General features: G+C 51.4%; 2 protein-coding genes across 2 annotated transcripts in view; one reads left to right on the forward strand and one right to left on the reverse strand.

Moving 5' to 3' along the window:
- Zfyve27 (zinc finger, FYVE domain containing 27) overlaps positions 1 to 5,154 on the forward strand; it is a 21,043-nt gene extending 15,889 nt beyond the window's left edge. The window contains exons 9-12 of the mRNA XM_013017848.1: positions 995 to 1,139; positions 3,143 to 3,189; positions 3,483 to 3,564; positions 4,538 to 5,154. Coding sequence (XP_012873302.1) covers positions 995 to 1,139; positions 3,143 to 3,189; positions 3,483 to 3,564; positions 4,538 to 4,602 — 339 coding nt within the window. The 3' untranslated portion in view covers positions 4,603 to 5,154. The remainder of the gene's footprint in view (positions 1 to 994; positions 1,140 to 3,142; positions 3,190 to 3,482; positions 3,565 to 4,537) is intronic.
- A 6,835-nt stretch (positions 5,155 to 11,989) lies between these two features.
- Sfrp5 (secreted frizzled-related protein 5) lies at positions 11,990 to 16,660 on the reverse strand. The gene is made up of 3 exons (XM_013017685.1): positions 16,071 to 16,660; positions 14,416 to 14,493; positions 11,990 to 13,019 (listed from the first exon to the last, which is right to left on the reverse strand). Exons 1-3 carry the CDS (start codon positions 16,579 to 16,581, stop codon positions 12,673 to 12,675), a joined length of 936 nt encoding a protein of 311 aa, XP_012873139.1. The 5' UTR covers positions 16,582 to 16,660; the 3' UTR covers positions 11,990 to 12,672.
- Between the last annotated feature and the right edge of the window lie 1,486 nt (positions 16,661 to 18,146).

Below are 18,146 nucleotides of genomic sequence, written 5' to 3' on the forward strand. Positions count from 1 at the left end.
CTGTCCCTCAGCTCTTCAGCTCAAGGCTAGTGCTCTACCACTTGAGCCACAGCACCACTTCCAGCTTTTTCTGCTTATGTGGTGCTGAGGAACCCAGGGCCTCATGCATGCAAGGCAAGCACTCTACCACTAAGCCACCTTCCCAGCCCCTTCAACTTTTTTTTAAAAAATACTTCTTATTTAGAAATAGTGTACAGAGGGGTTACAGTTACACGAGTAAGGTAATGAGTACATTTCCTATTGAGCATTATTCCTCCTCCTCTGTTTTTTCCCTATCTTTATGTCTCTTTATAAACTGGACATTGAGATATAAGCAGTGGGGGTCTCTGGAATTTTCACCAATCCTTCACTCTTTAATCAGCCCAGTCTCTGCTGACATTTGAATTTTGACTGCTGTAAGATTTTCTCCAAGTCTTGGTAATGATTAGAAGTATGGACCTGGGGAGGATGGAGATACAGAGCATGATTTTCAAGCAGTTTTGTTCTTGACTCACAGTAAGGAATACCTTTTGCATCTTGATGCAGTTCACATGTATGTTTGCGAAATAGGTAATACGTAACTTAGACAAGTGTCCCGAAGACACTATAAAGGCTGTGTTCTTTCTGTTAGAATGCCCCATGTGAAAAGCGTGGTACACGGCTTATTTCAAGCTTCTTCAGTGCTGACTCAGTCAGGGGAGGGCATCTGTTAACCTCACTGTGTGTGTGGGAGGTGCTCAGAACTCAGGAGTAGCTTGGAGGCCCCCCCTTTTGGTCCTCCTTGCCCTGCTATCTCTGTCTCTGTTTTCTCTCCTCTCCCCTGCACCTTGGGAGGCAGGAGACCCACTTGGTGGTTCTGGTAAGTAGGAGCACTGGTAAGTAGGGCTGGGCTGGGCTGGAGGGGGGTGGCAGATCTGGCTGTGCTGATGGGGTTGGCCGTGTCCAGGTGCCTCTGCCTGAAGGCCCCTGGGCCTTGTCAAGAGGTGGGAGGGACTGGAAGGAGCTGTTCCCACAGGAGGATGATGAGGGTGCCCCCTGCCCAGCAGAGGATGAGCTGTCCCTGCAAGACAATGGGTTCCTGAGTAAGAACGAGGTACTGCGCAGCAAGGTGTCCCGGCTCACAGAGCGGCTCCGCAAGCGTTACCCTACCAACAACTTCGGTATGGAGTGGGTTAGGGTGGCCAGGAAGGAATGTGGAGGCTGGGGCGGAGGGGATGTTGGCTATACAGAGGGTCAGAGTGTTGGAATTATGAATTCTAATTGTGACTAGAGCAAGTGTCCATGGGATCTTGGAATGTTAGCATGTGTCTAGTGGAACTGCTGAAGACGCTTGTGTGGGTTTCTTGTCCTTTCCTCTTCTTGAACACTAGCTCTCAGGAAGTTGGCCTGATGGCCTGTGGGAGCCACTGTGTCCAGGCCATGTGTGGCTCTGGTCCTTGCATCTTCCCTTTTCATTCTAGATTGCCTGCACCCTGCTGAATGTCCTCAGGCTCTGTGAGCTCCCCATCATTTGGGGGTTAGGATTTTTTTTTTTTTGTCAGTCGTGGGGCTTGAACTCACAGCCTGGGAGCTGTCCCTGAGCTCTTTCGCTCAAGGCTAATATTCTAGCACTTTGAGCCACAGCTCCACTTCTGGTTTTCTGGTGGTTAATTGGAGATAAGAGTCTCACAGGCTTTCCTGCCTGGGCTGGCTTTGAACCATGATCCTCACGTCTCAGTCTCCTGAGTAGTTAGGATTACAGACGTGAGCCATTGGCATCTGGCTGTGGTTAAGATTTTTAAATCATAAACCTTGGTGGAACAAGGCTATTGCATTCTACAGCTTCTTTCTAGACTCCTAGTGGGGAGGGCCCTACTTTGTCTTGGGGGCCAAATGATGGTTGTCCAGGCAGGCCTTATGGGGCCCGTAGTTTCTTTTGCTGTCTTTGTGGCCTCATCACAAGGGGAGTTGGGATGGGAGAGTCTAGGCCTTTGCTGAGAATCCTGGCAGAAAGAGCACGTAGGAGTTAGGAGCAGGGCTGCTCTCCCCAATTGCCTGTCTGAACTGGTGTCAGCCCCTAGAGCCCTCCTGGGGCCCAGGCCTGTGTGTGGTACTGGCTGCTGTTGGGTGCTTGGTCCTGGCTTTCCATCCAGTTTGGAGGAACTCTTGGATGTAAGCCCTAGTATCAGTCTTGCTTCTTTCCTTGACCTGTTGCCCTGTCCTCTTGCTCTGGGAGGCAGAGACAGGCTGCCTTCCTCAGTTCTCAGTGGAGCAGACAGTTTCCTGTACCACCAGCATGCATGGGCTTAGCTCTTCTCTATTTCCTCTACCTGAACCACGAGCTGATCAACCTAGCCTCAATACTCTAGTACCTCTAGTACCTTCTGGCTCTAGGTAGTCTTCCTTTCCTTGATCCCAGGAAAACTCCTTTAGCAAGAGCTCCAGTTCCTTCTTCCTTCCAGACAGACGAAGGCACTGCATGGAGATGTTAATACAGATTGGGGTCATTGTGTGAAAAAGAGAGGCCTGTTTCTATTCCTGGCCAACCTGTGATCTGAGCAGATCACAGCAGGTCTTGGACCCCATGGCCCAGAAACCTTCTTCCCCATCCTTCATCTCTTCCTTATACCTCTCTCGCCTCCCTAAGCCATTTCCTAAGCTGCCATGGCCTACTGCCCAAAGCTTTGTCATCTTGTCATTGATGGTGCTACTCACAGTGTGTGAGCAGTCTTCTCTTTGCCTCTTTGGAAAGTGCCCCATTCTAAGCTTCTCATTTTGAATCTTCTAGTGGTAGAGAGTATGTGTGTTTTCAGGAAGCATTTCTGTCCCTCTGTACAGGCAGTGTATGTAAGGAGAACTCAAAGGGGTCATGTCAGGCAGGCTTCGCCGGGAATTTGGAGGTTAGATCCTTGCCAGCTTGGCTGGATTCCTGAGCAGATTCTCAAGCTGTTCTTTAATTTCTCTGTGCCTGTGAGTGGGGCTGCTTGCCTCTGGGAGGGTGCAAAGATCAGAGCTGTACTGGCCTAGAGACAGTGGTTCGCAGGGGCCATCATGCTCCCATGTTCGCAGCCAGGGAGTGGGCTGGGGTGGGCTGGTGTCCTGAGTGCCCATTTATGAGAATCAAGAGCAGAGAGGTGAGTGCTTGGGGCTGGCTCAAAACTGAGCTGTTGTCTCTGTTTCTCAGGGAACTGTACAGGCTGCTCTGCTACCTTCTCAGTGTTGAAGAAGAGGGTAAGTTTCAGGTGGTTTTCGGGGAGCTGTGTGCTTGTGATGGGTTCTGTGGGAGTTGAGGGGATCATTGAAGAAGTCTGACTGCTTGGGTCACAGAGGCCTGGTGTCTGACGTTTGCTTTCACCAGCCTTCCTGTGGGGCGTTCAGTCAGTCCAATCTCCCTTGTGCCTCACTGGGGCACTTCCCCAATCTGTCTCCTTGGGGAGGATTGGTTGGTGAAGGGAAGTACTTGAAGTTCCAGGTGCCTGAGAATGGCAGCTCCATCTGGCACTGACTTTGGTTCTTGTCTGCAGCGGAGCTGCAGTAACTGCGGGAACAGCTTTTGCTCTCGATGCTGCTCCTTCAAGGTGCCCAAGTCCTCCATGGGGGCCACAGGTGAGTGGTGCAGGGGTGGGTCAGGGTAGGGAGCTGATACCAGCTTTCTGCCCCTGAAGGGGAGGCCACATTGTCGGAAAGGAGTGAAGACATTCTTGTCCAACATCTGTGGGAACATCTCGTCCATCCCACTTAATCAAAACCTGGAAACATTTGATTCATGCGAAGAGTACATATAATGAACCTGGGAATTGTGACACAAGGTAGCAGAATGAACACCGGTGACAGTTTCCATACGAAACAACACATAACAGTAGCACCCCTCTCAGGCTCCCTCTGCCTTCGCAGAGACAGCCACCATGGTAACATTTCGAACTGAATAAAAGCCATTTTCTTTTATGAAAACTGTACAAATGTGTTGTAAATGAAGCATCCTCCTTTTTTCTCACTGTATGTGAATGCCTAGAGATCTGTATAACCTATCATGGCCCCCTGTATCTCATGGGCTTTTCTGCCCTATCTGTAACCTCAATCCTCCTAATCTTATTCTCCAAATAGCTAGGATAACAGGTGCTGAACTACCATTTTTGAAAAATGTGATGTTTTACTTACTACCTTGTGGTATGTTAGTGTTAGACTAACTTTTCCTCCCCTTACTCATTAACTACAAAATTTAGAAAGTATACAGAAGAAGGAAGGGAAAAATAATCCTGTAATCTTACCACCCAGAGATAACCTCTGTTAAAACGTTTTAGGAAAATTTTCTCTGGTATTTTATTGTGAAGACATTTTTAAGTGTTTAGTTGGTGCCAAAAGATTTTTTTTAATGCTCAGAACACCTGGAGACGCCTAGTGTTGGCATCACTGGAGTTCCCAGTTCCCCAGGGAGGAGGTGTGTCTGAGGCCAGCAGCAAGCTGGGTCAGGGAGGGTTTGGGCTGGGCGGTGGGTGGTCCGTCTGGGGCTCTGCGGGGGAGGTTCTAGTACTTGAAAGGGGACAAAGAAGTGTCTCACCAAGTTCTTCTTCCTTTCCAGCCCCTGAAGCCCAGAGAGAGACTGTGTTTGTGTGTGCCTCATGCAACCAGACCTTGAGCAAGTGACACAAGAGGCCAGGCTCCAAGAGGCAGCAGTCCTGGGGCCCCAGTAGATCCCCACTCTCTCCACCCCTAGCCCCTGTGGCGTGTGCTGGGCGAGTGTGGCCTGAGTGCTAGGTAGGATTCCCTGTCTGTCTCTTGCTGTCTCCAGCTTTGCTGGAGCAATGCTGTGCTCAAATCCCAGGGAGCCCTGGCTGTTTGCCCTGCCCTGTCCAGGGCCGCATGGGTTCAGGGACAGCCAGGGAGTGTCCACTAGAGGGCAGCAGAGAGCTAGGACTGCTCTCAACTAGGCTTCTATGGTCAGGGCTAGTCTGACCAGGCTTGGGGATTCCATGAGACCTGAAATTGGGGAAAGTTCTTTCCTGGGGGTATTGGGCTGGTCCCTCCACCTCAGGGAGCCTGTACAAGTGCTTGCAGCACTACACCCCAGCTCTGTGGTTTGAATGTTCTTCCTCCAGGTACCAGCATCTGACTAGTTTCCCATTAGTGTGGACAGGCCTAACAAGACCAGTAGCATTCTAGCAGGGCTGAAGTTTCCAGATTCCCCAGAGGAGCAGTGTTCAGTGTAAGGTGAGAACAGTATCACAAAGCCCCATCAGGCAGAGACCTTAGCTTATAAATCTCAGCTTACTTAATGCTGAGATGTCCTCAGCCCGGCTGGAGTGGCTGTAGGGTGTTTGGCTCACTCCTGTTCCTCCTGCCCTGAGGCTGGGGCACCCCTTCCCTGGCCTAGCACCACATATCCCTTTCCCAGCCCTTGTCCCATGGAATGTGAGGCCTGGTGAGCCAAGCGGAGGTCCTGAAACCCTTGACTTTTGAGGTCCTGGAAAGTGTGGGATCTTGCTGAGCTGGGCCTTAGATGCCTAGGCCATTTGCTGGAGGGCAGGCTCAGTTATGGGATAGGGCCTCTTGGCCAGTTTTCTGTTCCCGTTGTTCTGTGGGGTCCATTATCTCAGCCTAAGCCCTTTAGCTGGCTCTGCCCTCTCTCCCCTGCCCCCAGCTGCCCTGCCTTTTCAATGTATTTATTTATTTATTTTATGGTTCCTGGGAACATGCAGCACAAGGCGCGGGGTGGGGAGGAAGAGGGGCTCCTCCTGCCTGGAACCCCAGGCATCATGGGCTGCCTGGGGCCCACATCCACAGTGGCAGGGAGAGGGAGGGAAGGTTGGCAGACAGGGTCCCTCTCAGTCCAGCTTCCTGCCAAGCCACACGTGAGGTGAAGTGCAGGCCTGGCAACCAGGTGCCATTCTGTGGGGAGCCAGGCAGGCTTAGTATCCCCTTTGTCCTGGTGGGAGATGAGAGTTAAGTGCTCTGTGCTTGTTTACATTGGAGAACAGTGGAAAGGATCTGTGTATGTGGAGAATTGTCAATAAAAGGCCTCAAGCTTCTTCTGCTTTGTCCTGTTCTTGTCTCATGTGCTCCCTGGCCTGGAGGATCAGACCACCCTTTACTGCCTGAGCTTGCTGGCCTTGCTGAGCCTGCACCCCTGCTGGGTGGGCCTCTACGAACCCTGAGTGGCTGGGGTATGAGAACTGCTGCCTCAAAACACAGGAGGGGCACAGAACAATTGGGATGTGGTGACTTGGGCTCTCCATCTTAGGATAAGATTGAGGACCCTGGGCTAGGGTTGGGGTGGGGATCAGAACTTTGTAAATGAGAAATAATGCATGCATTAGAATGGAAAGAGCCCAGCTAATCCCTGTGAGAAAGCTAAGAAGGGTCAGTGCTTGGAGGCTGAGAGCTGGCAGAAAAGAGACGGGCTGTGAGGTTAGAGGTCCAAGCAGTTCTGACAGCTGGGGTGGGCTCAGAGTTTGCTGGATGAAAGGCACTGTGCTCAGTGTTGCCGGTTACTCTACCGGACCCGGGCTGGAACCAGTTGCCCTGGTCTTTCTTCTTCTCCCCCATCTATAAAATGGGTTTAAGAGCAACATCGGCCTCTCGAGGCTGCTGTGCTGTGCTGCATGGAGCATGCGCCTGGCATGTGGTAAGTGCTCACAGGACAGACTGGATCCTCACAGCCTGTAAGGCTTATGACACTGATTTTTTTTTTTAAGCCAGAGAATGATTTTAGATTATTTTCAGAGAGAGTGTCAGGGAGTGTAAACAGTGTCTATTGCTGGTGAACTATTAACAGATGGAGGCCAGGAAGGATGGTCATGGAACATGGCTCACTGATGGAAGAAATGCCGGTGTCCCCCCACCCTGGGTCAGTGTCCTTGAATGGTGAAGCCAAGGCCACCTTCTTGTCTCCTTGAGAGCAGGCAAGAGACATCTTTATTAAACTACAGTCTCCTGGGAAGACAAAGTCACAGAGGGATGGGACAGGATGAGGTACTTACAGCAGCTGGAGTCCACAGCATCCAGAGGAGCTGGCTGGGGATGGCCTTGGAGACAGACTGGCCTCTGGAATTGAATGCCTGGTTTAAAAGACAGCTATCCATTTTCAGGTACGGGGGTGGGTAGGGTGTACGGGGCAGTTGGGCAGCTGGGTTCTGCTACCTCCTTTGCATGTGCTAGTCAGGCCTGGGTCCCCAGCCCTAGCCTATTGGCTTTGGTTCTATTGATGTTTTATGGTGTGCTTATGTTGAGCACCTTCTAAGAGCTCTGCAGATCTTAACAGGCAGTGCTTTTTGGGGTCTTCAGGATGTGTGGCCCTTGGAGCAGAAGACAGATGAAGCTCTATCTTCATTGCTTTGTATCTGGTACCTTGGAGGCCCTGTCTCAGGAGTCAGGCCCACATCTGTCCCACAGTTGGCAGCCTTGGGATAAGGGAGGCACAAGCACAAGCCCTTGACTGAGTGTGCCCCACTGTCTCCACAGATTCAGTATTACCTGCTTCTGACAGAGAGTAAACAGAGGCATGGGGAGGTTAAGTGACCTGCCCCAGGCTGCAGAATTGGGGAGGCATGGGGTGGGATGTGAATTGTTGCCCATGTGTACCTAGAGGCCAGAAAGGCACTCTGCCTGGTGCACACTTGCTTAGGAGCTAGCCACTGAGCTAACAGGAGGGCCCTACCCTTCTACTCTCCAGCCCTAGCGAAACAGAGAGCGCCTTGTGGGCGCCCCCACCTTCCCCAGTGCCCAGCCACCCCACCTCTGGCCTGCAGCACCCAGAGCAGCACATTCCATTCTCTTGGCTCAGTTGGGGGTTAGGGATTCCGGGTTCCCTTGGCTGCCTTCCTTCTTTACAGCCCCAGTAGAGCCTGCTGTCTGGGCTGGGACCCAGTGTCCCAGCCACACACATTCCAGCAGCAGCCACCCCCCACATCGGCCTTCCCAAAGAGTGAACTGCAGCCAGGATTTCAGCCTACTAAACAGTAGTGGGATGTGAGCTTCCTTTGTGGAGGGCTGAGCCTGGATGCTGGCAGGGGTGAGAGGAGAGCAGTGTGTGGGGCCAGCCATCTTTGGGAATCTGGAGAGCCAATGGCTCTTCTGCATATCAGGGCTCTTGCAGTGTGATTGGACAGAGCCCTCAGGAATCTTCCTCAGAGCATGGGTACCTGAACTTCCTGTCCTATTTTTTTTTAACCTCTTTTGACAGTAGTATAGTGGTTACAGAGCTTGAGGTCAAATTCTAGCATCACCAGATTCACTATTACCCCTAACAGTACCTTAACCACATTGTGTTACCTTCATCAACCACTATCAAAGGGCTGTCAGGAGTTTTAAATTGGAATGTGAAAATGTTTTGAACAGTGTGAACTACCCTTCATAGCCTTGATAGTCTATCAATTACTAGTATCAAGTATCTCTCTCTCTCTCTCTCTCTTTTTTTTTTTTGCCAGTCCTGGGCTTGAACTCATAGTTAGGGTGCTGCCTCTGAGCTTTATTTGCTCAAGGATAGTGCTCTACCACTTGAACCACAGCCCCACTTCTGGCTTTTTGGTGGTTAATTGGAGGATTTTCCTGCCTGGGCTGGCTTGGAACCTTGATCCTCAGATCTCAGCCTCCAGAGTAGCTAAGATTATAGGTGTGAGCCACAGGTACCTGGCATTATTTTCTTTGTATCAGCTTTTTTTTTTTTTTTTTGGTCAGTCGTGGGGCTTGAACTCTGAGCTTGGCTGCTGCTGTCCCTCAGCTCCTCACAGACTTTCCTGCCTGGGCTGGCTTTGAACCACGACCCTCAGATCTCAGCCTTCTGAATAGCGAGGCGTGAGCCATGGCACCTAGCTTCTTAGTATCAGTTTTTTTATTGTCTGTCTGTCTGTCTGTCTGTCTGTCTCCTCTCTCTCTCTGTTTGTGCATGTGTGGGTACTGGGACTTGAACTGAAGGCATAGCAATTGTTAGGCAAGCACTCTACCATTTGGGCTGTGCCCCAGCCCTTTTCTTTTTGCCCCAGTCCTGGGGCTTGAACTCAAGGCCTGGGTACTATCCCTCTACCACTTGAGGCACAGTGCTACTTGTAGTTTTTTTCTGTTTATGTAGTAGAGGAATGGAACCCAGGGCTTCATGCATGCTAGGCAAGCACTTACTTTACCACTAAGCCACATTTTCAGTCCAGCCATTTTGTTTTTGAGCTAGGGTCTTGCATACTTTTTCTCTAGCTAGCCTCAAACTAGAAATCCTCCTGCACGCCCTTTCTGAGTACCTAGGATTACAGGTATAATCCTACACTGATTCCAATGTTAGTTATCTACCATCTTGGGATGGATTCTATGATTCTAACTCATAGATAAAAGGTTCCTGCCTTTCTCCTGCTTTCCTGCCAGTCAGTCATGTTTCTTAGTTGATTAAGGACTCAGCAATTCTATGGAATACCTAGTCTGTAGGTACTGTTAAGTCACAATTTTTGGCTAATAAGAATACAAATGTATACTAGTGGACATCTACATGCTGTGCATTATTTCTAGGTACTGGCCATTGCATTGACATTTCACATTTGGCCACAATGGAAGTAAGCATTTCACTCTATTTTACAACTGGCAGTGGTCTCAGTGTCACACAGCTACTAAGTTGCAGGATTAGAGACCAGAGCCAGGTTACACCTCCTCTCACCCCAACCCTGGGATTTTCAGTCATCTACCTCAAATTCTTGTTTTAGAACTCTGGTTTCTGCCCTGCTGAAAAACTTGACTTCTCCTTGCAATAGGAGTGGCCATATTACTCAGTTCTAGCCAGTGAGCTGGAAGTGGAAATCTACCAGGTGGGCAGCTTGGGAACAGCCTGTTTCCCTGATCCAAAGCTTGAAGCAGCTGACATGAGGGTTTTGCTCCTTTCCCTTCCCTGTCTCATGGCTTGCAATGTGGCTGAGAAATGAGGAAGAAGCGGTAACCACAAGACTACCTCCCCAGAACAGGAAGACAGGATTGTGGTACGTCAACTTCTCACCTGTCCACTTCTAGACTTGTGTGTGGTGAGGCCTCTCTCTCCTGGGAGTCTGATCTGTGTGGTCACAGACTATCCCTCAGTGGTACCCAGCATCTAGGTACTCTTGGTGACTGTGGTTCTGTGTGGCTGGTAGGGAGGACATCATGGCAGCACCACATGCAGGTTACTGAAGTAAGGGAAGGGTGGAGTTCCAGTCTGGCAGGGCCTCTGGGAGGAGCTACCTCTTTGTCCCAGAGAGGAGATTCTTGGGGGCCTGGCAGCAGAACTGAGGAGCAGCAGATGTAGAGCAGGGCCCTGGCCTCACGTGGGTGCTGCCTGATGAATTCACAGGGTAGTTGAGGGAGACTTTCCCTCCCCTGCCTTTCTCCTGCCAGCACCTGACAGAGGTCAGCATTGTACTTTAGCCAAAAGTGGCCAAGGCCTGCATGCTTGATGGAAAAATAATCCCTGGTCCTGGTTGACCATAGAAGTGTTCATAAATATTTGGTCAGGGCAGGAGGCTGAGAGACAAGGGGCAGATTCAAGGAGCAAGGCAATCTGGGCAGAGTTTGGGCAGCATGGGTGGTAGCGGCTTTGTTAGGGGAAGGAGAGACAAATAGGTCTTGCTGCCTCCCAGGGTGGTTTATGGGCAGGTTCAGTCCACCTGTTAGGGAGACTTAGAGACTGCCCAGTTTCCAGCCTTTCTAGAGATACCATTTCCCCCTTTTCTTTCTCCCCTTTTCTTTCTTTTTATTGTGAAAATACTGTACAGAGGGGTTACAGTTACATGGGCAACGTAATAAGTACATTTCTTATCAAGCATTGTTGCCTCCTCCTTTGTTTCCCCTTTCCATCCCTTCCCATCTCCCCCTCACCCCCGCTTTCTCCCCTTTTCTTCCCTTTCCTTCCTTCCTTTCTTTCTTTCTTTCTTTCTTTCTTTCTTTCTTTCTTTCTTTCTTTCTTTCTTTCTTTCTTTCTTTCTTTCTCTTAGGTCATGGGGCCTGAACTCTGGGCCTGGGCACTGCCGCTGAGCTCTTCAGCTCAAGGCTAGCACTCTACCATTTGCACCACAGCGCCACTTCCAGCATTTTCTGTGTATGTGGTACCAACAAATCGAATCTGAGACTTCATGCATGCTAGGCAAGCACTCTATCACTAGGCCACATTCCCAGCTCTCTCCCCTTTTCTTCTCCCCATTTTCTCCAAGGTGAAGAGCAGTGTCAGGTTAGCTACTTTGTTTTGGAGTAGCAATAGGCCTTGGCTGGAGTTGGCACCCCAGCTCCACCCCACTAGCCAGGAAAGGCCCTTAGGGGGTGCCCTGGCCCCTGCATCTGTCCTGCATCTCTTGACATCCAGGGCAGACTCTACCAAAGCCCCACAGGGAGCTCTTTCCTGGCACTACACCTTCAAATGCTGGCCACCTATGTGGCAGCTGCTTCTCCTCTCTCTGCCATCCATCTCAGTAGCTGCTCAAGGCCCCAGCCTCTTGCCCTCTCCCCACATCAAGTGTTACCTGGTCTAGATGAGACTTCTTAACCCAGCAGCACATTACCTAGGTGGCACCTAAGACCTATTTCAGTGCTGTGGATGCATTGGTGTGGGTGCTGTGTTTTGTGAAAGCTTGGTAGATGATAGTATTTTTCTGTGTTGCAATACAGTCCTATATGACAGGTTCTGGCATTTTGCATTCCTAACCAACTCCCAAGTGATGTGGCTATAGTTGGCCAAGGGAGCTTCAAGTAGTCCTACTGTATAGCATCTGTTACCAACAGATCAAAACCAGTGTGCAGGAGAGTGACATGCCCTGAGCTTCAGGCTGTCCTGCAATGTTCCTTGAGGTCAGTCATCCCTCACTGGTTGGGGTGCAAGGGTGACCTTTGTCATGTGCTCTTGGGGAGCCACACAGGCACGGCTTTTCTGCTGAAGTCTGTGCGGACAGGTTGTGGGGTAGAGCCAGGGTCTCCCCTGAAACTCTAAACCTCTCTAGCTGCCATCCTCTTCAGAACTAGCAGTTAATCAACTCATCCAAACCAACTGTAGTTTTCTTTGATTTAATTAAAAACTTAAAAAAAATAGCAACAAAATCCTGCCTGTATCTGTTGTCTAGAACCAATGGCCTCACAACAGGAGCAATAAGTTATGGTCAAGGTCAGAGGGAGAGCCAAGGCTGAGGAATGAGCCCTGGGAAGGGAGTCTGTGGAGACTGGGCTGGGCCTCCTTTCCAATCCAGGGGGCGTGAGGTCTGAGATAGAGAGGAAACAGCGGCGTGGCTGGAAGGCATTGGAACCCCATCTCCTATTCCTTGGAAGGCTGTAATGAGGATCCAGAAAGGAAAACGGTCCCCACACAACTCAGCCTAACACAGACCCTCTCCAAGGAGACATTTCCCTACAAGGCAAGGCCCCACCACCAGCTGAGGGGAGCTGACACCACTGTCCACTCTACACACCCCTCAGACTGCTGAGCCTCTAAACTCTTCCTTCACTCTTGCCTCCCTCTGCCCACTTTCTAAGACCCTGGGGTTTTCCTCAGAAGAGAAGCCCTTCTGAGAGAGGATGCCTAGGTCCCCAGGGATCCAGGGCTCCTTGGACAAGGAGGCCAACTCTAAGCTTGTGTGCATCCCTTGGAGTCTGTGCAATGTAGCAACAGCTTGAAGCCACCTGCCACCAGGGGGTGGGGGGGGGCTGGGTGAGCCTGGGAGTGGGGGCAGGGCTAGGTGGGCAGGGACAGAGGGCAAGGCACAGCTGGAGAGGCTAGAGAAGGGCCCTTCAGTGGGATTCTGCAGCCCCATAGAAAAAGGGGTAATAGAGGGAGCAGGGGTAGGAGAACATGAATTTGACAGCAAACTTCATCTCCTTATTCTTCTTATCCCAGCGATAGACAGCCATGAGCAGCAGCTGTCCATCGACTTTGCGGCCCATGACTAGGAAGCTACCGGTCAAGCTGTCCAGCTGCGGGCAGGGACAGCTTGCTCCGTTTTTCATGTGCAGGACCAGCCTCTTAGTGTCCTTACGCTTCAGGGGGCCTGGCTTCAGCAGCTTTTTCTTCTTCTGGGCTCCAATTAATTTCCGGTCGCCATTCTCTCTTTTGATCTCCTTGATGCGCATCTTGACCACTGTAGGAAGGAGGACAGGGGGATGGGCTGAGACAGGTCAGGGCTGCTGAGGATGGTGATATCCTTAGGCTGATGATGATAGATTCTGGGCATTCAGGCTCAAGGAACCTGATGAGTTGTAGGATTGGAGGAGTGGGGCTTACATGCTAGATTTGAATACTTTTGAAGTTCTTATCAGAAGCTGGACATTATGGAATTTCATCTTCAAAGTACTGGAGGGAGGCTGGGTAAAATGGCTTGTCCCTATAATCCTAGCTACTAGCATGTAGAGATTGGGCAGATCATGGTTCTAGACCAATCTAGGCAAAAAGCAAGAATCCATTTAAAAATTTTTCCAATTTTTATTATTATTTTTTTGTGTGTACCTGTACTGAGCTTGAATTCAGGGCCTAAGGACTATTATTGAACTTTTTTTGCTCAAGGTCACTGCTCTACCACTTGAGTCATAGCTCCTTATGGCTTTCTGGTGGTTAATTGGTGATGAGTCTTAGGGACTTTCTTGCCTGGGCTGGCTTTGAACCTTGATCCTCAGATCTCAGCCTCACAAGTAGCTGAGATTACAAGTGTGAGCTACAGCAAGACCCCATTTTGATGAACAAAAGGCTGGGCATGGTGATGTGTACCTGCTCTCCCAGCTATATGGGAAGTGTACATAGGAAGATTGTGAGATTAGGAGGATTGAGGTTTTGGGCAAAAACATGACTATTTGAAAAATACCTAAAGCAAAAAGGGCTCAGGGCATGACTTAAATAGTAGAGCACCTACTTTGTATATGCAAGGCCCTGAATTCAAACCTTAGTACTGCCAAAGGAAAAAAAAGTACATGTGTGCATGTAAATAAGATGTGGTGGAGAGGGTATGTCTTGCCCCAATTATGGAGCCTAGCTTGACACAAATCTGGCCTACTCTAAAGCCAAAGCCTTTTTGTGACACCAAATGACATCTAGATGGGACTGGAATGGGTATAGGAATATTGGATTAGGGGCAATCACTTGGAGAGGAGCCTTGCATTGGAGGAAAGCTGAACATCTCTGGGGATGGTTTCCTAGTTGTGTATAACCAACCAGGGGGGAGAGAGAGAGAGAGAGAGAGAGAGAGAGAGAGGTGAGTGGATAGAGCAGTGGTGGACTGGAAATGTCTAATATCCAGTTCTGGAGAGGAGGAGCCTATTCTGTAACATTTGCTGATATCTACTGTGACTGATCCTCTCACTTGACATGGAGTTGGGAAGAGCTGCCACAGCAGTTCTGCTGTGAGCACACTACTGTGTGTGTGTGTGTGATAGCTCTCACCAGGTTCTAACAGGATGTAAAGGCTGTCAGCTCTCCTGTGAGGACATGTGGGTGCGTGTCCAAGAGGCTGTGGAGGGCAGCGACTCTGTGGGCCCCACACTCACCGAAGTCACTGGAACACATCTGCTCCATGAGGCCATCCGCGCTGTGCTCCATCTCACACTGGGCGCAGATCTTGGTCACTGAAGAAAGAAGGCAGGGTGGGGTGGAAGAGGGGGTGAAGGATTTGGGTTCCAAAGAGCCACTTAGTTGTGCAGGTTCCCCCCCTGACCATTCCCCACCTCTACTTTCTCTTCAGGAGTGATACTGCTGCCAGCTCACTGAGTGTCAGTCACAAGGGATGAGGTTGTGCAGGGACAATACTGCTGAGGTGGGCAGTTATTGCCCCATGATCCAGGCAGCTGCAAATGTCTCCTAAAGTTGATCCCCATCAATCCTCAGCTTATGAAGTGGATGATACTATTACTGGGACCAGAGTGGTTACCCAAGTTTACACAATGTATGAGAACCTGCCTTAGGATTTATGACTCCTAGTCTAGTGCTAGAGTGAGGACATTCATAGGACCCAGGAGGCTTGGGGACTGTGGTGAACTCCAAGGCGGATGCTTAGCACTGCCAGACCTCCCCCCTCCCCCCTCAAGGGAATAGCAAACTTTTCAATTGCATATGAAATATTCCAAGTTGTATTTATGGCCACACAAATATTTCTCCAGGCTGCCTTCTATCCAGGGCCTGACCTCAGCTGACTTCCGTTAGTCCCTGCCTTCATGGGGTCAGTCAGGCAGGCCATGGAGGGAGGGGGAGAGAGTGCTATCCTGCTGGGGAGAACCCTGGGAGAGCTGTGCACATCAGCACAGTGAAAGGGAAGTTGAGACCAGCAGAAATTGGGGGGGTCATGACACTGGGGGTACAGTGGGAAGTAAGGGTTTAAGACTCCTCTACCATGCCAGGCGCTGGTGGCTCACGCCTGTAATCCTAGCTACTCAGGAGGCTGAGATCTGAAGATCGAGGTTCAAAGCCAGCCCGGTCAGGAGAGACCGTGAGACTCCTATCTCCAATAAACCACCAGAAAACCGGAAGTAGCACTGTAGCTCAAGTGGTAGAGTGCTCGCCTTGAGCTGAAGAGCTGAGGGACAGCGCCCAGGCCCAGAGTTCGAGCCCCACTACCGACAAAAAAAAAAAAAAAGACTCCTCTACCTGGGATTTTTTTTTAAACTAATGGAGGGGCTGGGAAGGTGGCTCAGTGGTAGAGCACTTGCCTTGCCTGCATGAGGCCCTGGGTTCGATTCCTCAGCACCACATAAGCAAAAAGGAAAAAAGCTGGAAGTGGCGCTGTGGCTCAAGTGGTAGAGTGCTAGCCTTGAGCTGAAGAGCTGAGGGACAGCACCCAGGCCCAGAGTTCAGGCCTTATGACCGGACCCCTCCCCCCCCAAAAAAAAAAACTAATAGAGAAGTTAAACAAGTCAGCCAGACATTTACCAGGATGCTACAGGGCATGGGAAATTGCTGGAATTTGCTGGAAGGGGGTGCTCATCTAGCCCCAGGGCCCTGCTGGGTGGAGGTGAGAATGGAGAAGAGAACCAATGGGATGTGAAAGGGCAGGCGGGAAGGTGGCAGGAGACAATGGTGTGTGTGTGTGGGGCTGGCACCTGGTGGGGGGGCCGACAGAGTTGGAAGAGGTAGCCTTGGTGGTGGGGGGAGGGAGTTGGGCAGCTAGATTAGAGCATCCAGGGTGGTCGGGCGGTGGCAGTGGTGCTACCTGGAGGCGCGGTGGCGGGCAGGTGCCCGAACTGCACAGCGATGCAGAGGTCGTTGTCCAGGGGGAACTTGTGGCAGTGCAGCATCTCGGGCCAGGGGAAGCCGTAGGCCTCCATGAGCGGCGCGCATCCCGCGCGCACAGCCTCGCACAGCGAGCGGCAAGGGTAGATGGGCCGGTCCAGGCAGACGGGCGCGAAGAGCGAGCACAGGAAGACCTGCGTGTCCGAGTGGCAGCGCTTGGCCAGCAGGGGCAGCCAGCTGCTCGCCTGCTGCTTCACCTCGGCCAGGCTCTCGTGCTCCAGCAGGTTGGGCAGCCGCATGCGCTTGTAGCCCACCGTGTGGCAGAGCGGCAGGTCGGCGGGGATGTCAAGGCACTGTGGCGGCTTGGAGTAGGAGCGGCCGTGCAGAGGCTCGGCCTGCCAGCCGTAGTAGTCGTACTCCTGGCTGCGCACCGGTGCCCCGTGCAGCGCCCCCAGCAGCAGTGCCAGCGCGGCCGCCCTCATGGCTACCATCTACCCCGGCGCGCGCCCCGCAGCCCCCCAAATTCCGTGCGCAGCACCCCAGGTGTCTCGGCGTGCAGCCCCCTCCGGTCTCTCCCGACAGCGCCTCCGAGGTCGTCCTAATGGGTGGCAGCCTCTGCTTGCCTGGCGCCTCCCACCTTGGGGCTCTAGCCCCAGCCGCCCATCTCCCCAGCCAATCTGCAGCGGCCTGGTCCCGCCCCCGGGGCGAGGCAGGGTGGAGCCCCTCCTGCGCTCCCGCCCGCTGTAGGCTGTGCGCCCCTTCGGGTCGCTAGCTCCTTCGCCCCAGCCCTGGCCAGGGCTTGTGCCTGTCCCCTGGTGTCCCTCACCTCCCTTGGCATTTTCCTCACCCCTGGCTTTCTCCATCCTTTCCTTATCTTTCTGCACCACGGCCTCTCCTGTTCCTTTTCTCACTCACTTCACTCGCTTATCTCTCTGCCTGGACCTTTCCCCCTTCTGCTCTGCTTTCTCTTCCCAGACACCTTGGTTTTTTGTGTTCCTCCTCTTCTCTCTGGCGGGAGGCCCCTGGCTTGCCCATACCTCCCTGGTTCAGGCAGGGGATGCACCCATCTGGTGCCAGCACCATGGAACTGCTGGGGAACAGACGTGGCCAACACTCAGGGATTGCCATCTAGGTGGAAGCAATGGCAGCCTCTGCTTAGTGAGCTCTTAAGAGTCAGGGATCATGTGACATAGCACAACCTTCTTTCTGAGCATCTGTTCCTAATGATAGCTAGTGCCTGGACTGTTCCAAGCACATGAATGAATCACGTGTGCTGTGGCAGTGATGGTATAGGGTAGATAAGCACCATTTATTGGCTCCACTTTACACTTAAAGATACTGAGGCTGAGAGAGGTCTAGCAAGAATCAGAGCTAACATTTGTACCTAGGTAGGCTGGTTGTAGAGTCAGAGCCTGTAGGCCTAATGGCTATAGAGGGACTCAGAGAGGTGAGGCCCTTGTCATGTATTTGAAGGAGCCTAGATTTGAACCTACGCACTGATAACTCTGCTATAAGATAAATTCCAACTCTATTTAGGAAATAAAGTGAGAAAAGGAAGGAAGTATCATTGCCTCTGAAGAGGGCATCCAAGTAGCCATCAGAGAGGAGGTGATTTTCAGGAATGTCATGCATGGTGTCTTTCCTTTCTGTCTGGGCCCTGCCTTCCAGCTTTCTTATGAGAAGATCTAGGAATAGAGGCTTGGTAGGAATAGAGGTCTCATGCTTTCTTGTGAGACTTGCCTGGCCTCTGACCTCCCTGCCTTTGGTGGGGAGGGTACCCTGGGAGGAGTCTCACCGCAGGCCTTGGGGAGCTGAGGGTTGGCTCTGCTGGAAGCAAGATGTCCTTCCCTTTATTCCCTCCAGTATTTTTAGGGCTCCTGCTTTCCTGTGGGTCTCTTTTTACAGTGGCCGTGGAGAGAGGTAGGAACTACTCTTAATCGACCAATATGTATGGTCATCCTGATGTGTGTAGGATATGGAGTGAGTGTGAATGCAGACATGACTACAAAAGAAGGGGGTCTGCTTCGTCTGACCTAAGGCAGGATGAAGGAGTCAA

Source organism: Dipodomys ordii, unplaced genomic scaffold, assembly GCF_000151885.1.
Source record: "Dipodomys ordii isolate 6190 unplaced genomic scaffold, Dord_2.0 Scaffold36, whole genome shotgun sequence".
Lineage (NCBI taxonomy): Eukaryota > Metazoa > Chordata > Mammalia > Rodentia > Heteromyidae > Dipodomys > Dipodomys ordii.

Bases quoted from the DNA above. Each gene is read 5' to 3' on its own strand.
- Sfrp5 (XM_013017685.1), bottom strand. From the start codon at position 16,581: ATGGTAGCCATGAGGGCGGCCGCGCTGGCACTGCTGCTGGGGGCGCTG. The intron at 14,494-16,070 runs GTAGCACCACTG...TTCTTTCTTCAG, and splicing joins GCCCGCCACCGCGCCTCCAG to TGACCAAGATCTGCGCCCAG. The intron at 13,020-14,415 runs GTGAGTGTGGGG...TCCTTCCTACAG, and splicing joins GATGTGTTCCAGTGACTTCG to TGGTCAAGATGCGCATCAAG.